A 22,680-nucleotide genomic window follows, 5' to 3' on the forward strand; every position below is an offset into this window, starting at 1 on the left:
CTCCCAGGTTAGGCTTTTATAACGGTACCTCCTGTGAAAAGAAAGCCTTCATCTTAGTTAGAACTGAAACGGCCGAATTTTACTTCTTGCTATACTCCCACACGACCATAGCGTGTAACGAAACACGATAAATAAAATCCAGACGAGGAAATGTTTTGCCAGCGCTGGGGATCGAACCGCGACCAGCGAGACGGGAGAGCCACTCCTTAACCAGTCGGCCAAAGAGCTACCCCCCTCCCCAAGTGAGTTAGGGCGCTGTCACACCGTCACAGTCACGATCATGACACCCGGCGCCCTCCCGACGTCGGACCACGCGCCGACAGTTTTGGAAATTTCAAAACAATCGGCGCCCTTCCCGACATCTGTCACCCGTCGGCATTAACCAAGACCATTGGATGTCCATCTCAACAGCGTCTCAACAACATCGTATCGACGCACGGCCCAGATTCACTAACGCCTCGCAGATACAACAATCTTAAGTGGATCCAATATGGCGGAAATAATTTTCCTGCCTTAACGCTGTTTCACACTCCCGCCGACAGACGGCGTAGTGTGTTGTTGACATATTTCTTTCAACCAATGGCAGCGCTCGATACATACGTACTCAAGAGACAGTAGCCAATCACAGGAAGCTCAACACCAGTGCAGCACGTGGCCCGTGACAGAGGCAGATGATGTTGTCTGCCCCACCGGGAGTACGGAGATGAAGTGAGGAAGTTCAGGTAAGCCAATCACTTGTCATGTGGAGAGTCAGCTTGGTATATTGTTGCTAAAACGTGCTAGTGAGTGAAACATTTTTGTTAACCTGCATGAAGGTATCCTTTAGGTAACGTTATAAACGTCATTGTCAGTTCTTAGCCATGACTTGGTCCTCCAAGTTGTCCATGATCAGTCTCATTACCCTGTTTGACCTCCAATGTAGGTAAAAGTGTAATATACTTGCATGCACCAAGTTATCTCACCATGGAGGGGAAAGGATATGGGGCCACACACACTTCAGTACGTGATGTCATTTCAGTATTTTCATAGAGGTGAGGCCATTTACTGAGCAGCAGAGCTTAGCAAACATATCAGTCATTAAGATATGCCACCAGGGCACTGCCCAGCAATGTGGCTAGGATTAGGAGTGGAGCTCAGACATTGTCAGCTGCTCAGGTATTGGGAAGTAGATAAAACGGCATACTTTCCAAAGAGCAGCTTGCTGTATTATGGCTTAAAACACTGTCGCTCTACTATAAGTGCAATAACAATAAGTAAAAAGCTCTTTCATAGTGCTTGAGATAAACTAACTTCCTATTAAAACATAGATACTTTAAATTCACTATTATAACTTAGTCATTGTATTTCTTTGTTTTCTTCATTTCCACAGATTAAGTTTATTAACTATGTAAACTTTTTACTTCATTGCTTCTTAACCTTTAACTACTAGCCAGTCACTTTTCTCTCTCTCTCTCTCTCTCTCTCTCTCTTATGATCCTGGTTATGATGACCAAGCAAATAACTTTCCTTTTATAGGAGACTGAGTGTCACCTGTAAGTGTAATGGGTGCTACAACACCTAGCAGCCCATATGTCCCAGCAGTGGGGCAGCATCGGACCCTTAAACTTCCAGGCAGGAGACACAAGATAAAAGATTCTGAAGAAGCAAGACCAAGCATATATTACTGGATAGTTTGCAGAACTGTGTAGATTTCCTTGAATAGTTTCAACCAGAATGACTGCAATAGCTGGAGCTTTTCAGGACTTTGTTGAATATTGCAGGGCATGAAATTCTGTATTTCTTATGCATCATTAAAGGTCTCTTTTGCTTTCTTCAAACATGTTTTGTATTTGCAATTTATTTAATTGTTTTCTATAGGAAATAACATATAAAAATGTTTAATAGCAGACTGTGAAAAATTTCTCCAAATAGTACACACCACAGGTGCTATATGCTTTACATTTTATTAAGTGTATAATAAGCTCAGCCATTTTGTCCTGCAGTTAATTTTTAGAGTCAGATAATTTCTCTCCCTTTTTTTACAATTTAAGTTGTGATTGTGTTCATGTATACCAGCAGTTCTTTCTTTAATTATATTAGTAAAGAAGTTTTTATTATATAAATGTAGTCAGATTAAGTGACTTTCAAAAGCATTATAATTAAGTTTATTCAGCCTGTGTCACTCTCAAAGTTATACGCCTCCGTGGTCTAGTGGTTAGCGTGCCTGGCTTCTACTCCGCAGGCCTGGGTTCGAATCCCGGCCCGGGCAGTCGGCGTGCAGCTCACCCAGCTGTTCATCCTCCCTCTCAGGCTGGTCGATAAATGGGTACCTGGGGAAGGTAATATGTGGTAACCCAGATATCACACTGGCCCTGTGTCCCGGGGTAATGGGGGGTCCCTTCCACCACAGTCTCAAGGGCCAGTGTTACGGAGATGAGCACCGAGGCCATGCGCTGCTACTGCGTATCCCCCTAACTTTACTACTTTTACTCTCAAAGTATATAATTGTGTGTTTGTGTGTATGTTAATGTGTGTGTGTGTGTGTCACATCCTGGAAAGCCCAAGACTTCTCCCAAAACTCTGATGACTCGAGAAAGAGTCTGGCTTCCAGCTATATCTTGAGAGCCAACAGTCGCCGTGGAAATTTTCTAGGTATAGTGGAATATGTTTTGACAGTGGGCAGTGCCATTGTCTTTGAAGAACTCTACCGAGTTCTTAACGAAACACACCCATACACCAATTTGCTCGATGATTTCCTTTATTTTATTGCCAGTACACTATTTAACACATTTAAATATTTAATAATGTATATATCAATGCCCACTTTTTCATTATGTTCTCAGCTTGTGCCAGGAACATATGAGTCAGTACTTTAGTAAGGTTAGGTTACATAAATGAAAAAAGTGCATATTTGACTTAAAAACAGAAACATTATTTTCTTGTCAATACCCAAAAAATAATGAATTTCAAGGTGAGAAAGAATTTTTTATTGTCTATGGACAAAGAACCTTTATTTTCTAGTTTTAATGTTGTGCTATAAGTAGAAAATGAATTATATATTTTTCACTTAACCTTTTTGCATGAAATAAATATCAATATATATAAATATTTTGCCTCAACCTAAAATCATAAAATTCTTTTTCAATTATAGTAGCTATGAAACTATGAGTGGGAATAAAACTGGGTGATGAATCAAACCTTGACGGGTGTTGCTAGGTTGCTAATTTACCAGCAATAGGTTACCATGTGATGGAGATGAGCACCGAGGCCACACACAGCTATGTGTATGCCCCCAACTTCACCCTACCTTTACTAGACACATCATCTATAACACCCAGTAAAACTAGCATACTAAATAGTAAACGTAATACCTTAATACAGTAAACATCATTGAGACAAGGATGAGCCATGGGATGACTAAATTACCAAAATATCCAACAAACATATAATGCATGTTGCAAAGAATGGGTAATTGCTTAGCAGGAGCAGTCTATTTGAGATGCATATTACTTATTTCCTGTGGTATGTTATGATGCTTTTTAATGGGGATCTGTTTATTACCACAATAATTCAGCTACGAAAGTGCTTCAGCAAATTTACCCCAGAATTCACTATAACAAGCTCTGCGGCATATATCGTCCAGCTGTCTTCACTCCCAAATCTATTTACAAACTAACAGACTTATTTTAACCTAGTGGATGGTAACCTAACTCTGCTAAAATTGTAACCTATAATTGCCGCTGGGGATAGTAGCCTATCGTTACAGAGGAGAGTAAACTGTCAACCCAAGTATGAGACTCACCAAATCAACTCTAGTACTTTCATAATTGCTTCCTGGTGATAACTAACTCCACAAAAAAAGACATGATAATTTACCCAGTAATGAATAGTTTGTGTCTCTAAAATAGGTCGCTAAAATCTGCTATACAATGGCAAGGGGACACCCAGAAATATGTTCAGGGAGATTGGAGGGCAGAGAAAAAGACTAACCAAGAGAAATTTTGGGGGTGCAGGGCCTGAAACCTCATCAACGGTAAACGGGTGGGGCCCGGCCCATCCTTGGTTGTGCTAGTGGTCTAAGGTATTACAAACTACAAATTAAGACTAAATTATTCACCGAGCATGTATGAGTACCCACATTACCCCCTGGTGGATCTCCTGCTAGCATCTCAAGCACTTCATATATATTATCACGAGTGTTTACAGCAAGATATTTGATTCAATAGTGTAGGAGTTCACAATCACCACATATTCAGAGAATGGTATTATATACGGTTGACACGTCCTTATAAAGCAATGTTTTGATAGCACTGTGACGTTTTGTTCATTATTTTGGCAGCGGGTCTTCCTCTTCTTCTTCATTCCTCCTTGTGTTGTGGAGAAAATCTGCCCTACGTACGGGTCACGATATCTTACGCCATGCCTGGAGCTGCCGTAAAGTTACGGTGCCGGAAGAATGTCGTAACTGTTTAGTGAATAGCCCAAAGCAGCCGAAGGTTGCCTTAAGACATTTTTTGTGACCTACGAACGTCGTAACTCGTTAGTGAATCTAGGCCCAGCCTCCCATCATTCTGGCTTGCCTTTGGCGCACCTGAAAGGGGCGATGTCGCTCGTGAGAATCCAGTCTCAGTTATAGTATTATTGCCAGAGTTGAACACAGTGAACAGCTCTTTCCTAACATGAAAAGGGCGATGTCGCTCGTGACTTGTGAGAATGAGCTTGCTCCCTCGGCCTAAGGCGAGGGAGGAGAGTTTATCTCGGCCCCAAAATGCCTTAGTGTGACATCACGGAGTGACAAAAGTGGTCGCAGATTAGGCCTGTTTGAGACCTGAGATTTCCTCGGTAGGCCTTAAATATCAATATAAAGTCACTGGTATTTTATTTCAATTATAAATATTTGCTGTTCTCCCGCAATAATTAAAAGAAAGCAGATTAAACAACTTTCGGCAAAGATACACTGTTTTGACCCCTGACACCTCTGAAATTTTGTGACCCTCGCAGATTGTAGGGGAGATAGGCAGCACAACCATTGCCGTCGTTTGTGCTCTAGTGTGTGCTCTTTGTGTTTTCAGCACTATATTACTTATATATTATACTATATTATTTATGTTATTTATATTTATATCATTATACTATATTATATATTATTTATCATTGCTATTTGCTAGTAAAATTACTTTTATTCCCTAAAAATAAGATGTAAAATGATTTTTACGTAAATATTTTTTGGGATATGGAATGCATTAATGGGATTCCCAATAATTTAAATGGGGAAATATGTTTTGGTTTATGAGTGTTTTGATTTGCGAGTAAAATTCTGGAATGAATTAAACTGGTAAACCGTGGTACGACTGTATTATGTAAACCCTAAAGTATCAAATTGAACTGAGCGGTGAGTATGGGCTATACTTTTTTATGTAATACTATATATATATATATATATATATATATATATATATATATATATATATATATATATATATATATATATATATATATATATATATATATATATATATATAAAATAGCTATTACTGAAATATACCATTCAAGGGCCTGATTTGGCCCATGGGCCGCCAGTTCAATAGTTATATTAACTTGCTGTGACGGCTACTATGCCCACAAAATCTTTGTTTGCCCAAATCTGGGGGAATGCAATCAGTAACATACATAAAGTTAGTGTAAACCAAACAGATGCAGGCAACCCTTGTTGCTCCACCATTCGTTATTTGATATTTCATTCTTTTGATATTTCAAAATACCTTCCCTTTTTAGCTGTTTCGACATTCAATCCCTGATATTTTGACAATTATTTTCAAATTCATCAGCAGATAATAATTTTTAAATTGCATGCCTGACATTTGCCTGCCTGCCAGCCAGTGCTGCTGGTAACTAAGGTGCAGTTTGGTGTGGAAGACAGACCAAGCCTGTCTTGAACCCCTGTCGTGTGATTCACTAGAATACTTTGTCTTGCCCAGCTGACATGGGGGGGATAGGGGAACAGATGGGCCAACGTTATTTATCATTTTGTAATAAGGACAACACACATTAATCTACTCAATGTCCTATTCTCTAAAAAAATAGGAAATGGCATCAACCAACTTTACTGTTGCTGCTGCTGATAAAGTGTATGTGTGTTTGTAATATCTTAATGGGAAGCCACAAAGTAGACACCTATATATCTTCTTGTATCCTATTCTATTTATTTAAGATATACAAAACAAACAATAGTCTTAAACTTAAATGAAAGGTTAAGAACATGGAGATACAGTAACCATACAGAGGGACCCTGTGTCCAGGATTTTTCTAAATAGCGATTTCAAGTCAAGTGATAGGAAAGAAATGTTCCCGAGTTTCAGAGCTAACGAACAAAGCCATGGGACTAGTGAATATTTTCAATGGCTGGGAAGAATGAGTGGGCATGTTGTGTCAAGATGACTCGAGGAGACGTTGTGCGTTTAGTTGTGTGAGAAAGGTGGACACCTGATCCCTGAGCTCAATTAAGCTATTGGCCATACAATGTTGTGCAATGTTACACAACAGAGCTGACAAGTTTTACCAAGATGGCGTCAAACATCCCGCCAAATCGGACAGGGGGGGGGGTTTAGGCAGTGAATGTAAACAAAACAGACAGTTATAATTGTGGCCATTGTTACCTCTTCTGCATCTTTTAGCCTTCTATGAGTGTTTCGTTCAACTCTGAAGTAAAGGGTTGCCTATAAGAGCTGATGGGGAAATATGAAAAAGCTGTTGCATGGGATGCCATATTTGTTGGGATGACCACAGGAGTGTGATGCTGATGCTGTTGCTCTGCTTAGCCCTGCCAGCCCTGAGGACTTTACTGGGTTTCATGATCATGAGCTGCTGCAATGTGAGAGGAGTGTGTTGCCGAGGAAGGCTGCTGCATCAGGCTGTGCAGGAGGGTGACGATGGTGTTGGGGGCGGGGCGGCCTCTCGGTAAGCCGATGCACAAATCCTAACTTCTTTTCAATAAGGAGCACAGGCAAAGCTTTTAATGGTGAATTTTTTCAACTTTGCCTATTCGTGGTAATGCTGATATGGAATTTAAATTTAGTTATTAAAAGCAGGTGAAATAGAGCAAAAAAGTCAGCTTTTGAGAAGTTCCAGCCTGTTTTTATTTTTTACCATCCAAAGTTTGCCCCCAACTAGCAGTTTCAGAACTAGCAAACTTTTGTCTCTTATTATCACTTGCAACAGGGCCCCACTGTACATGGAAAACACGAAGACATATTAGGAAGATTCTTATTCATGCAAAACCGTATAAATTGGAAAAGGAAATCAACTTACAAAATATAGACAACGTGAGATGATAAAGGTGATTGCAGCACACAAGCAGTGAAGGTAAAGAATGCAGAAAGAAGTGAAAGGAGGAGCCTCCAACACTCATCTGATCTCATCTGGATCAATGTGATTTGTCAATATTTAAAGAGATATTCATAGGCATTGCTGGAGAACACAATGGCACCGAGAAACTCTGAAATTTTCCTGAAGTGTTGTAGACCTTGTAAATGTGTGTTGTATTTCATAACAAAGTTATAAATAAGGTTGATTCATCTCCCATCAACCTGCCAACAGAGCAACTTGCAAACTGGAAGTACAGATGAATGTATTGAATTTTTCTTCCTTATTATTATGCTACATATAGAGTATATTAAGACCATTCCTTCTGTCTAATGAAAAAAATTAATGTAAAAAAAATCATAAAAAAGAAGTTAGGTCAAAGAGGAAGTCAGGAACATAATCTCCAATATTTACATGAATTATTAAGAGAAAAACTGGGTTGTTATTGAAAATTTCCCTATTTCACCATTTTCATTGAAAAGCAACCCTGTTGAATAACAGGGGTTGTTTGTACTAGTTTATTTAAACTGGGTATGCCAGTACTACCACCAGGAACTACCAAATACATCTACTATACGCAGTTATACAACCTCTACCATTTCTAAGCAACTAATTACACTTTAATGCATGCATAAATGTCTGTTGCTCACTGAAAGTTTCCATAGTTTGAAAACTCTCGCAGGTACATGGCAGCACCGGTGTACAGCATAGAAAACTGCTCCTGAAAAGGCAAGAAATGGCACTGATGTAAGTATAACAACACAAATTTTACCATCTTATTCAATATACATACATCTTAGGCTATATATGATGGAAATAGCTTCAGGAAAAATCATAGAGGTAATGTAAAGTACAAAGGGAAATATGTTATATGTTAAATTTACTAACTGCCAAGCCTTTCATGTCTTCACGGAGAGCATTTGGTTTGGAGCAGGAAGCCGTAAGAGAGGGAAGGAGCCAGTAAGGTCACTAATAAGTGACATTGTAAAGAAATGGATGAAATTATTTATGATTTTCGTTCATAGGGAAGTGACCTTCAAGGGGGGGGGGGGGCACCCCCCCTGTGAGTCTCCCCCGATCATTCTGGTAAAGCTGGCTGACCCCAAACTAGCCATGTCATTTGTAATACCAACACCCGAAGATTCTTTTATCCTAAGCCCTTTGGGTTTGACTTGTAATATGGCCAAGAGAGAGGATAAACTAAACTGACAAAATGTTTGGCCTGGGTCATGTATGGTGGATTGGCACATGTCACCATAGAACCCAATTTACTCGTAATTTGGGGTTGTGCAGGTTGGACAATACCGGCTGTACCAACCCAGTGACACTGGATGCATTTAGACATATATGGATATGCTGAAATGCACTGATTAATAGCATTTATATAGCTTACCTCTGAGATATACAGAGAAGAATACATGTTGCTGTATCCAAATGTGTCTTACCGGAAGCAACTAAAAAATATAAAGCTTCACTCTAAGATACACGAGATTGAGGCTAAGGACTGAGTTCCCTATAAGTAAATTTGCTAAAATCACTCATTAGCATTGTCATAATCTGTCCCTACCTTTGCTGGAAATGGAGTCACTGATGATAATAATGATAAATGTAGATATAAGGTACTCAAATGTGTTAATACTGAAACCATTAAATATTTAAAGTCATCATGCAGCTATAAAAATGCATAGTGAGGTTGGTGAAACAGCTTAACACACCTTACTGACAATGAACTGCTGTCTGGCTCTCTGCAGCTTCACCACCATCCTGTAGACATCCACCACTTGCTCCTCCTGAAGGTGTTTTATTATCATTGCCATGCCTGCTACCAGTCCACAGCCTGTTACGCCGTCACTGCAACAAGGAATAAATAAACAAATCTGGAAACAGGATGATATGGAGAACATTCATAGTCCAGGTGAGGAAATGACAAAGAATTACCTACAACATTTTACACTGTTCATGAGAGAGAGAGAGAGAGAGAGAGAGAGAGAGAGATTTACAAAGATTTACACAGAAAATCAGACCACACAGACCCCATGGTCCAGACTAGGTGATCTGTCCTTCAACCTAAGTGATTCTACATTAATCAGATAGCTCCAAGACTTTGCATTTTTATTTTAGTTAATATTAAGTTGAAGGAAGTGTTGGTTGAGGTTGTTTTTAAAGGAATCAATCGTGTTACACTGGACCACTGAAGGTGGGAGCTTATTCCATTCTCGCACTACAACGTTGGTGAAGAAAAATTTGGTGCAGTCTGAATTTGCTTGTTTACATTCAAGTTTTGTGCCATTATTCCTCGTTCACAAAGAGTCATTGATCATAAACAATTTTGATTTGTCAACATTCGTAAAGCCATTAAAGTATTTTAAAACATTCGATCAGTTTTCCTCGGAGGCGACGTTTCTCAGGAGAGAACATGTTAAGGGTGGAAAGTCTTTCGTCGTAGGGTTTGTTGCGCAAGGAAGGGATCATTTTTGTTCCCCGACGTTGAACACCTTCTAATTTGGCAATGTCCTTTACATGGTGGGGAAACCAAAACTGTACCACATATTCCAAGTGGGGTTTGACTAAATTATTGTAAAGTTGAATATTACTTTATTTTTGAATAAATAGTTTCAGATAATATTCACGAAGGGTAGCCTACTCTGGCAAAGTTAATACGGTACTTACAACACGGATCCTTTTTTAGTCCCTGAATGCAGTGCAGTAACAAGTGCCTTCTGGAAAATAGGAGGGTGGCAAGGGGGGCAAAGCCCCATAAATGAAGTATACTTTGTGTCCATACAACACATCGCTGTATTGCTTTTCCATCGCAAATGGAAGGGGATTGAGGGGGGCTTTGCCCCCCTCTTAGGTAGGTTATGTAGTGTTAGGTTGGGGTAATTCAAATTCATTTGGCACTCTGTGTGGGGCAGCGGAAATAACGCAGCGCAGGACGGAAAATGGCGTCGGCAGTCCAGCTGGTGTTGCGAGAAATACCTCCTCGCAGAAATAAGTCACTCTGCTGTTCAATATGCATGCTATGGCATCATCCCTTGACGAGAGTGCATAGCTTGTGTGCTGCTCCCCCCATTGGACAGTGTCTGAGAAAACCGCCATTTTCTCGAAGTGTAAGTTTTTGGTATTTCAAGTGACACTCCTCCCTTAGTTTCTTACCTATGATAAAAATGATGGTATCATATGAAAGCTAAAGAAATGACATCTTTTTTGTCTATAAAACATTTTGTATATCACTTTCAGTCATGACTTTATATTTATATATATATATATATATATATATATATATATATATATATATATATATATATATATATATATATATATATATATATATATATTTTTTTTTTTTTCTTTGTATCGAGGCAAAAAATAATCTGAGTTATATATTTTTTCATGAAAATGATGATACATAGTCTATATGTTTTATGGACAAATTGTAGCATTGGGTGTAAATATTTTGTTGACCAGCAGTCAGAGGCGTACTATTGAAAAAAAAAGGAGCAGTGTATCAAAGAATTAAACTTTCAGGTTTTTTAAAATTACATTATAATAATAGATATCAGAAAAAAAAACATTTTGAAGAGCCAAAAAAGAGTTCATGTTCAAGGGCAACAGGCAGAGGGTCCCTTTAAGCCAAACACCTGCCTCAGGATCACATGCCTACACAGACACACAGCTGAAGAAAATCAATTATTTCATCATGCAAAATTGCCACGAGGTGAGAAAACCTGACATACACAAACATATGCAGAACTTTTAAAACCCACACATGTGAAGGAATATAATCCTTCACAATATAACTAAATATCAGGGAAGGAGCACAAATTGTAAAGTAAAAGTCCCTATATGAAGCAACTCTTGAACATGGCCAAACAAAGTAGTGCTGAGAACCTACCCACAGCACAAGAGAGGTGGTCCAGCCTTGGCACTTCGAGGGACTTGCAGCAGCTCAGCAACAGTCAGCAGCAGGAGAGGAGATGGAGGCAGTGAGGAGGAGATTGGCCACTGAATACTCTGATACACATGAACACGGTGCATCCCCCCATCCTTCTGTTGAAGAGAATGGAGGCGATTAATGTGTGTGTGTGTGTGTGTGTGTGTGTGTGTATTTACCTATTTGTAGTATACAGTGCCTGAGCTCAAGTTCGGTCAGTCCTGTCTTCCAATATATATTTGTTCAGCTCTTCCATCACTTTATGGACACTGCCCACTTCAATAATGTCTTTGCTAAGTCTATTCCATGTATCCACACTCTTGTATGGAAAATTGAACTTCTTTATGTCTTTTAAACAAGTTCCCTTTCTCAATTTCTTACTGTGTCCTCTTAGTTGCCTCCTCCCTTCTATCTCGATTAAATCATTTCTATCCAACATGTCCCTTTCACTCCTATTCCTGTATTATCATTCCTCTTTACTTTCTCTTCTTGCTTCGAATGTTGGTAGGCTAAGTTTCTCTAATCTAGTCACATATGGCAGGCTTGATAATTCTAGGGTACTATCTTAGTTGCAATCATTTGAATCCTTTCAAGTTTCCTTATGTCCTTTTTCTTGTGTGGTGATCATACAACTGCCACATACTTTAGACTTGGTCTAATCAATGTTGTTATTATTTTCTTCATCTTGTCCCCATCCAAATAGTGAAATGCAACTCTAATATTCTGCAGCAGATTATATGTTTCTCTGAACACCTTCTTTACCATATTTCCCGCCATATAAGACACACGTAAAAAAAAAAAAAAAAAAAAAAAAAAAAAAATCACCCTGCGTCTTATACCCTGATGGTTAGGTTTTGGTAGGCCTAGGGTACGAAACCAACACCCAAAACACCTCCATTTGACACAATAGTTCCCAGATGTCCCCAGAATGAAATATACCGTATTTTGCAGCGTGCAATACGCTTTTTTTCACTCAGAGAATGCCAAAAGATTACTCCTGCGCGGAATACGCCGAAGGTACAAATTTTGATTGATTTGAATAATGAATAGTATGATGCAATAAAAAAAGGAAAATGTGAATAAGCAGAAGAGAGGAGGAGGACATGATCATACAGGTCACAAGAAGAAGTGGGAGCCGAGGCACGTCGTGAACACGAAACACAACACACAACACCCCCGTGGCGCATCAGTCACCAGTGTGCCAGTACCTGGGCGGTGATGGTTAAAGCGGTTATTACACGGGAACAATATTGATGGAGCAGGGTGCTGCCTGACATGACTGCTCGGCAATCGTGGGGCGGACTTGGGCGGATTAGTCTGGAGGTATTTCTGCTGTGCAGCGACCCAGTCAGCTGACGTTTACTGTGATACATGTTTGAAAGATCGGATATCCGTGGATGACTAAAGTGTTCACTGTAAACGCATTTTTGTTTTTCATTGTAAAAATAACTATACTAAAACATATGATTGAAAAAAAAAAAAAAAAAAAAAAAAAAATCTGTTTCTATTTGAAGTAGGTATACGGTCCCTGAGAGTCAAGATCAAGACCAAAATTGCCCATCGACATAGCATCCCCGTATGATTAGTTCCCTCAGTAGCTTGGCGAAAGTTACCGCCTGCACACAGCGCAGTGAGTGACTCTACCAACCAACCCTTTTGTTTACCATTTCAAAGCCACAGCTGCTCGGGGTAAGAGCAGTGTACTTCTTCAACCAACAGTGGAACACTGAACACAAAGAAGGGGACAAAACAACATACAGTATCATATTCAAAATTGTAAGTAAGGTGGCCGAATGTACTGCATACACATTAAATTCCGGGAAAATGTGGAGTTTTTTTTTTTTCTAAATATATCTTGCCAAATTATAGGTGCGTCTTATATGCCGGTGCATCTTATATGGCGGGAAATACGGTATATGCTTCTCAGGTGTCAGTGTATCTTGTATTATAATTCCAAAGTCTTTTTCTTCCTTCACTGCGTCGATGATTGTCCCTCCCTTCTTATACACTCCACTTGGTCTATTCTTATCCTTGCCCATTTTTATTGTGTGACACTTCTTTTCACTGAACTCCATTTCCCATTTTTTACTCCGTTCATGTATATCTCATTTAAATCTTCCTGCAGCTTATTACAATCATCCTCATCTCTTATTTTTCAAAGCAGTTTGGCATCATCAGCAAACATACTCATGTATCTCTTTACTTTTTCTGGCATATCATTTATATGCGATAAAAACATTATCAGCACTAAAACTGATCCCTCTGGAACTCCACTTGTGACCGTTTTCCATTCTGATCTCATCTTCCATCATGGTACTCATTTCTCTGTTTTCAAGGTAATTTTTCATCCATTTTGTCATTTTTCTCCCCTATCCTCCTCTATTTTCTAATTTCCACAGCAGTATCTTATGTGGAACTTTATCAAATGACTTTTTAGGTTAAAAAATATGCAGTCTACCCATCCGTCTCTCTCCTGCACTATATTACTCTTGAATAAAAACATATTAGATTTGTGACACAAGATTTACCTTGTCTGAATCCAAAATGGACTTTCATTTATTATTTTCTCTCTTTCTAGATGGTCTACCCATGGTCTTTTAATTATTTTCTCACACAGCTTGCACATGACGCTTGTAAGAGAAACCGGTCTATAGTTCAGAGGCTCTTTTTTTATTTCCGCTCTTATATAATGGGACCACATGTGCCCTTTCCCACTGTACTGGGACTTCAGTCCCGGTCTTGACTGATAATTTTTAGATCACATTTTTGTGCTTGTTCTGCTGAAAGGGTTAATGATTAAAAAATAAAGAACATGAACAAGGAGTGCTGGAGACTTCCAAAATGGCCACCCCATCAAGGGGAGTTCTCCAAGAAAAAAAAGAAGAGATCAGGGCTATTGACAGATAAATAGATATAACACTACAAGAGGAGAGCAACAACAAAAACAACAACTACAACTACGGGAAGGCATTGACCGAAAGGTCAGTGTGCAGCTGTGATGAGCCCGAGGATCTAGGTTCGAGTTCCACATTACACGCTGACAATTTTCAACCATCCCCAAATAGTGGAAGATTACCCACATGCTGCCCAGATCTTCAATCAACTCTAACTTCAGCTACTTGGGTAAAGTGGAGCACTGGGAGGCCAAGCAAGAGTCATGTACTGTGGCAGCCACTGTAAAAATTTGCCTTTGCCACTAATGGGCTGGGGCCATCCACCAGGCCCCTCAAGAGAGCCTACTGCTGCTTTAGGCAGCACCTCTAAGAAAAGAAGAAAAAAAAGATAAAAAACACCACCTCTACTACTACTATTACTAAATCACACCAAGCTACTGCTGCTACAACTATTACTACAAAACCTAAAAAGTCAACAACTATAACAACCACCTGCTACTAGTTAAGTCAATATCATTGCTCACCTTTGAAGTAATGGTGAGGACGGAGTGCCTCAGCCAGACGCCATACTGTTCAGTCTGCTCCACCTGCAGCTGATAGTCTCCTACCTGCCACATCTCAGGGGCGTGCAGCATTGTAGGGAACTCGCCCTGATAACATACATTTGAAATTACTACTATAAGTGTTGCTGGAACAAAATGAGGAAATACATGAAAATATATGTGTAACTTTGAGAAAGCAAGGCTAGAAAATCAAAGGGATACTTCAATATATTAATTTCATTAAGTAATGAGGGAGAAACTTCTTCAATAAAAAGCATGGAATATTTGTGTAAAAATTAAATTTAACAATATTATTTTTGGATTTCATGGACCAGATTTTTCACTGTCAGGCATATTCATACATAAGAGGCCTCAAATTCCTGTGTCCTGCACACTGAAGGTAACAAACGTGCTCTCCTCAGCAGACTATGCCTTTAGTGATAAGGACAAAGAACTAGACCAACAATATTTACATCTCCCTGGGCTTGTTTTCTTTCTCTCATATGCTACAGTAATTGGGTCCAACAGTGGATTGGTTTGACTTGGTTCAGCAGAAACGTGTGCAGTATCTAAACCTGCAAAGGTTGGGGTATCAATCCTATGTTAAAGAGGGAAATTGGTTCAGATTCTGTTCTAAACCTCCCCATATATCTTAGTTCATTGATATAACTGCACTTCTTGACCCCATGTGGTAGTCAGACTCTCCTTTAGTCCTCCTGGCCATATGTGAAGGTCCTGGGCACATATTCCAAGCTTCTGTAATCAGTTTTGCAGATGGAACTGAGAGGCAATCAGCACAAGATGCACGGGCAGTTGCACTCTTTCTTTCTGTTGCACGACTCAGTTCTGGGAAATGCTTTGTCATAAGGTACTGATATTGGCTTTATTAATCAATACCATCACAACCCTATCAACACAAATTTTGCGATGAGCAGGCAACACAAAATATTACTGCAATAGTGTTGTGTTTCCATGAAAATGTTGCACACAATGTCTGTCTTCAATCATAGCATCATTTTTTTTGTGCTGTAGCTAAGGGATTGTTTGTTCTGTCATTGGAAGATGTGCTGAATTTTGAAGAAAATGTACCTAGAATTACATAGAAGGTCAGGCAATGCAGACTCTATTGTGGTGGGCCAAGATAAAGACTCCAAAAGGCCTTGGCTATGGGGATTTCTTTGGTTCGATGCTAGTGTCCACCTTCCCATCTTGAGGGCCTGGGTTCAAATCCTGGGCAGAATGTTTGGGAATTAAAGATGCTTTGATAAACGTGTACCAGCATATACATCTATATTTACAAACATGTTCATATATACCTCTTTCTGGTCCTCCAAGCTGTTGATGAAGATAATTAGAGTACATTCTGTCTCAACCACAAGCCTCCAGAAATTGGCAACAGTGTCTGGCAGTGGGTGTTCTGTGGCTGTAATGAATTTCTGCTTGTCTAGGAATGGCACACGTATAGCATTGATGTACTGAGACAACTCTGCATTCAGTCCAGCTTTGGGTTGAAGATAGAAGCGGCTGGAGTCAGATGGTAGGATTGATGGGTTGCGATTGAGTGACTGACAGATTGGCAGGTTGGAGGTAGTGTAGGTGAGTGGTGAAGGAAGAGCTTTGGCCTTGGCATACTGAGTCCTGGATGAAAGAATGCATTTATCCAGATGGTTTGACAGGTAGTCTGTAGACACATTTGTTTTCCTCCCAAATAAGACCTCTTCCAAAATCTCTAGGCTGAGATTATATTGAGCTTCATTCTCCACTAGGCGAGCACGACTCATCCTCAATCTTCCAAGAACTTCAAGGGGACTTAGGTAGCTCTTAAGGTTCAGCATTTCACACATCATCAGCACCTGCAGCACTGTGCCTGTCCGTCCAATTCCAGCAGAGCAATGCACAACAGTTCCCCCTGTTGAGAAAGAAGGATTGTGTGGATACTTTTACAATCAACGTCATATAAAATAAACTTAAACACCTGCTAACAGATGCAAAAACAGTTTGGTAAAGGTACATTATTTCTATTTTTATTATTATTATCATTATCATTATTATGGATAACCATGAAAGGGTATACAGAGAAATTAAATAATTGATGTACATAGACCCAAACAGAGTCCCTTCAATTAGCAGACAGAGTATGAAAAAAAATGTGACATTAAAGTAAGAAGATTAAGAAAAGGGGAGATGAAAACAATACTTACTGAGTTAACAGGAGGATGTTAACTATTGCCTTAACCCTTGGAGGCTGGGTGATGTACTACTATGTCTTCTCCTTACTTTAACGCATAAATGACTGGAGGCGGCTATAGCCACTTTACCGGGTGAGGACTGGAGGCGGTTACAACAGCCTTGCTATTATTTATGCCAAATTTAGCTTCTTTTCGCTAATTTTTGTAATTCACTCATTGAGAACTCTGCCTGAGAATTAGTTTGGGTGCTCTGTGAGTCTCTGCTCTGCTCTCACCACGGCAAAAAGCAGTGGCACTGACTCCGACGAGTCTGATTTCCTGCCCGCCTTCGGACCTCAACGCCACACGTATTACCTGCCCGCACTTGACCACTTATTACACGACTTAGTGAGATTGGAATAGGACGGGAACTCGAGAAAACTATTCTCCTCGTACCTATCAAGTGATCCTGAGGAACTCCAGCTAACTGATTTGAGCATAGAGAGAGAGGATAATGATAATACAGAGAATACTGAGAAAGATTTTGCTCAGCATATATATATATATATATATATATATATATATATATATATATATATATATATATATATATATATATATATATATATATATATATATATATATTAGTCATGGATCAGATATCCGCATCCGCGGAACATCCGCATAATTTTTCACATCCGCAATTTAAAATAATGAAACCTCCACATCCGCATTTGTGATGAAGTAAATATCCGCATCTGCATCCGCAGCACACACAAAGAGGATGTGGCGGATATACTTTAAACATTACAGTGTCACAGACTCAGTGCAGAGTGCAGACTAGAGTACAGAGTTTGTGAAGTTGAAGAAAATGAATTAATGCATGTTTACTTAATCATTTATTAAAATTACACCTTGTATTCACTTTCTTTCAAATTTACCCACTATAATGTGTCAGAAGTTTTGCGGAAGGGTAGGAGGAAGGAGATAATTTTACATAGTGACTATGTAGCATGTGTTTCATGTAAATTTGTAAAAGTATGTATGTATGTACTGTGTAATAGTTCTGTATGTACTATATGTAATATTGCGTATGAATGGATGCAGCCTGCCTGGCAAGGGGGGGGGGGGGGAGAGAGAGAGAGAGAGAGAGAGAGAGAGAGAGAGAGAGAGAGAGAGAGAGAGAGAGAGAGATTTACATAGAAAATCAGACCACTCAGACCCCATGGTCCAGACTAGGTAGCCTGTCCTTAAACCTAAGTGATTCTACATTAATCAGAAGGCTCCAAAACGATGCATTTCAACTCCAGTTGAAATTAAGTTGATGGAAGTGACGGTCGAGCTTGTTTTTGAAGGAGTCACTCATGTTACACTGGACCACTGAAGGTGGAAGCTTCTTCCATTTTCGCACTACATCGTTAGTGAAGAAAAATTTGGTGCAGTCTGAATTTACTTGTCTACATTTGAGTTTTACGCCATTGTTCCTCGTACGCAAAGTGTCATCGATCATAAACAATTTTGATCTGTCTACATTTGTGAAACCATTGAGTATTCTAAAACATTTGATCAGTTTTCCTCGGAGGCGACGGTGACTCCAGAGAGAGAGAGAGAGAGAGAGAGAGAGAGAGAGAGAGAGAGAGAGATATATATATATATATATATAAATATATATATATATATATATATATATATATATATATATATATATATATATATATATATATATATATATATATATATATATACAGTAAAACCCCGATTATCCGAAATGGAAGGGGGGAAGCCTCTTTCGGATAAGCCGATTTTTCGGATAATCCGGATTTATGGCCGCCATTTTGATCGCCGCCAGTTTGATCGTCGGCATTGTGTTCTGCTGTATGGTAAGGACGACTTTCTTCCTTTTCCCGGTTTCTTTCGGCATGGTGATGTAGAAAGAAGTGAGGTCGAAGCACAGGTAGAACGCGATGCGACTGCCCAGTGTGAAGTGTGTGACGCGACTGACGCCGACTGACGATGTAAACAATGAAACCAAACAAACACACGCTACGCTAAACAAAGTAGTACGCTTAAAACATGTGATGTAAATGTTTTATTGTATGTTTGTCTGTGTGTCTCCTTGTCTGGACCAGTGTATGTTGATACTTGTGAGCGTTGCAGATCTGAATTGTGAATGTTGCAGAGTGCGATTGTGAATGGTTGTGCAAGCTTGCAAGTGTGACCTTGATGCATCGTGCAGGTGGAGACACAGTATGATGACTCATATCATTGCGAACTTCGTATGTTGGAAGGGGAATGTGGCATGGAGTGGAGAGGGGAGTCGTGTTTGTGTCGTTGTCTTGAGAGTATGGTGTGAGAGTAGTCGTGCAGTAGTTTGTTCGTTCGCCGCACCTACGTCCTTGCTGGGGCGAAGGTGCGGATGTGGTGTTATTGAGAGTTTGTTTAATGTTTTTTGTCTAATACATTGATCTATTCGTTACAAGCTATTTCGGCAATACGTATTAGAAAGCATATTCATTTTAACTGTTCTTATCAATTTTAAATGTGTTAATATAGTACATATGTAGTTACTTTTATTTATTTTTGATGTTTTATAACGTTTTAGTATAGAAAAAAAAAAAAATTAATTGCATTATCCAGATCAATTTCGGATAATCCGGTTTTTCGGATAATCGGGGTTTTACTGTATATATATTTTTTTTTTACGTTGTTGCCTATTGCGCCGGTAGGCATCTTCCCGGTAGGGCCTGATGGTCGGCCCAAGGCTTCTTCCAGGTGGGGCCTGATGGTCGGCCCAGCCCGTTCTGGCGCAGGCGAGTGTTTATAGTGGCGCCATCTTGCATTGGCTCATGCTGCCCCCCGGAACTCGTACTTGATTCGCTTGGACGGCTTCCTCTAGAGTCCGGGTTGATGGGTGGTCTTCAGGACAGCATGTGGGTAGTTTTAAGCCACTCGGCGGTGACCGAAAAATCAGTGGTAGCGTGAGGATTGAACCAGCGTCGTCCATCACGTGAATGTGGGTCCAGCACGCTATCACTGCCTATATATATATATATATATATATATATATATATATATATATATATATATATATATATATATATATATATATATATATATATATATATATATATATATATATATATATATATATATATATATATATATATATATATATATATATATATATATATATATATATATATATATATATATATATATATATATATATATATATATATATATATATATATATATATATATATATATATATATATATATATATATATATATATATATATATATATATATATATATATATATATATATATATATATATATATATATATATATATATATATATATATATATATATATATATATATATATATATATATATATATATATATATATATATATATATATATATATATATATATATATATATATATATATATATATATATATATATATATATATATATATATATATATATATATATATATATATATATATATAAGACTCTCTCTCTCTCTCTCTCTCTCTCTTTATGGAGTCACCGTCGCCTCCGAGGAAAACTGATCAGATGTTTTAAAATACTTAATGGTTTCACAAATGTAGACAGATCAAAATTGTTTATGATCGATGACACTTTGAGTACGAGGAACAATGGCGTAAAACTCAAATGTAGACAAGTAAATTCAGACTGCACCAAATTTTTCATATTAGGCTACAACAACTCTCACACTTCACTGTAGGGCATAACAAGGCTGGAAAGGTCCGCATACCACACACAATAGGGCCTGTATGGCGTGGAGGGAGCTTATATTATAGTCTAGCTTGGGTAAATAGAGCTCAGGGCACCCGTTTTCATTATGACTCTAGAAGAAACCATCCAAGTGAATCAAGAATGAGTTCTGGGAGGCAGCATGAGCCAATAAGCATAATTGGTGTCACTATAAAAATTGCGTGTGCCATGACGGGCTTGGGTCGACCACCAGGCCCCTGAAGAAAGTCTACCGGCGCTACAGGCCAAGACATAAAAAAAAAAATAATAAATAAATAAGAAAATCACAACATAAGGAAAGGAGAGAAGCATGCGTTTGATGGACAAACGTACGGCATAGGACAAGTGTTGCGTACTGCTTGTTGGTGATAGTTCTAGTGATGCTTCAATACTACAACCAAAAATTGCATGCATGAATAGAATTTTGATGCAAAAAATACTGCAAGCATACATATAATAACTATACATATAGCAAGGCCTTTCTGTGGAGCACTGAGAACACCTCTTTAACCAAATTGGATCATCATTCTTCTACATTCTTTTAGTTTGTTTTGCTCTTGGTCTATCTTAAAAAAAAGGCTATGATAGGACTAGAAGGAAAGAAAACATACCCCCACTGTGGTAGGACTGGAAGTGGATGAGCATCTGAGCTATGGAGTAGGCCTCAAAGGGGATGCCATGGTCAGGCCACTTTTGGTAGTGGTAATGCTGCACCTGGTGCACCTCTTCCTTCCATTTCACCTGATTCAAACAGTTAAACAAAATAAATTGCAAGGTCAATAAATAAACTTATCAATGACATCATCATAAGTCAATTTACACAGAGTGGTCAGCATGCAGACGTGGTGGTCCCAATGGCCTGGGTTCAAGTCCAACTGCAAGACGCTAACAATTCTCAACCATTGCTGAGTGGTAGAAGGCTGCCTACCTACATGCTGTCCACATCTACAGTGAACCCTAACTTCAGCAACGGGCAAGAGGAGCACCAGGAGGCAGCATAATCATATTACTTCAGCCATTTTAAATAAAATTCGCCTGCTCCATTGTAGGCAGCACATTAAAAAGAAGTCATGAATAAAAGAAAAACATACTTGATGAGAAGAAGAAAATTAGCCTTGGATTTGCATGCTTATACCAAATTTAGGAGCTATGTACAAGCTTGCAAAAGAGTACTGGTGGCCTGTGCTGACACGAGGGATTCTTTAAGATCTTTTCTTTCACCTTGTGCCAACCTAGTGCTCAAATTGACTCAAACCTGGGTCAGCAGTGACTTTCTGGCACTCATTTGCACTTGACTGACTGGGGTATCAAGTCATGGCACCACCACAACTACAGATGTCATACACTGGCACTTGAAAACTATCAGCATAAGTAAGACTTGAGCCTATACTCCTATGTTGACCCCCTTTATGTTGACTACTTGACTATCCCCTCCCTATACAGCTATTCACATAAACATACTGCCAAGTGCTGATGCCAAACACACTGATCCTTGAGCTCCACCATTCCAAAACCTGTAGCTGGATTAAAGCTTTTTTTTAAGTTTCTTTACATTATGTCCTTCTCTTAACTACTTTCATTACAAATTAATGTTAATGTTCAAGCAGGTGCTTTGTGTCAGCTGATACACATGACACCTGAACATTTGTGTCGGGAAAATGCTACATGTACATAGAAATTGCTTTGTTTTAGTGGGGTGAGCATGTGCTGGAAAGAGGGAGGGAATCGGCAAGGAAGGATAGGAAGTAAAATGAGCTGGAGAAATAGATGTGTGTGTGTGTGTGTGTGTATGTGTGTGTGTGTGTGTGTGTGTGTGTGTGAGAGAGAGAGAGAGAGAGAGAGAGAGAGAGAGAGAATTTCTCCACACACACACACACACACACACACACACCCTCCCTCTCTCTTTCTCCCACCTGGAAACTATTTAGAGACGCTTGACAGTCAGCGCCTCAAGGGGACCTGAGGGAGAAGAGCGACGCTGCCATATTTTGTCTCCGTGAATGACAGCTCGAGTTTG

At 39.1% G+C, this 22,680-nt stretch overlaps 1 protein-coding gene and 1 long non-coding RNA gene across 16 annotated transcripts in view; one reads left to right on the top strand and one right to left on the bottom strand.

Moving 5' to 3' along the window:
• The first annotated feature begins 154 nt into the window (after positions 1-154).
• On the top strand, positions 155-5,489 carry LOC126981050 (uncharacterized). Its single transcript, XR_007733722.1, has 2 exons — positions 155-722; positions 1,516-5,489. It is a non-coding gene; the product is annotated as an uncharacterized LOC126981050 (long non-coding RNA).
• Positions 5,490-6,160: 671 nt separating this feature from the next.
• The window catches only part of LOC126981044 (receptor-type tyrosine-protein phosphatase F-like), an 83,820-nt gene continuing 67,300 nt past the window's right edge, over positions 6,161-22,680 (bottom strand). For 13 of the 15 annotated variants that reach the window (XM_050831698.1, XM_050831697.1, XM_050831696.1 and 10 more), the window contains 6 exons: positions 21,275-21,404; positions 16,028-16,620; positions 14,694-14,819; positions 11,237-11,391; positions 9,057-9,192; positions 6,161-8,062 (listed from right to left, as the gene is read on the bottom strand). In XM_050831698.1, coding sequence (XP_050687655.1) covers positions 7,988-8,062; positions 9,057-9,192; positions 11,237-11,391; positions 14,694-14,819; positions 16,028-16,620; positions 21,275-21,404 — 1,215 coding nt within the window. In that variant the 3' untranslated portion in view covers positions 6,161-7,987. Of the gene's footprint in view, positions 8,063-9,056; positions 9,193-11,236; positions 11,392-14,693; positions 14,820-14,854; positions 15,287-15,310; positions 15,558-16,027; positions 16,621-21,274; positions 21,405-22,680 lie in introns of those variants that run through there. The other 2 variants (XM_050831700.1, XM_050831701.1) reach the window with 2 other exon arrangements.

Source organism: Eriocheir sinensis, chromosome 46 (assembly GCF_024679095.1).
Source record: "Eriocheir sinensis breed Jianghai 21 chromosome 46, ASM2467909v1, whole genome shotgun sequence".
In the NCBI taxonomy this organism is placed as follows: Eukaryota; Metazoa; Arthropoda; class Malacostraca; order Decapoda; family Varunidae; genus Eriocheir; species Eriocheir sinensis.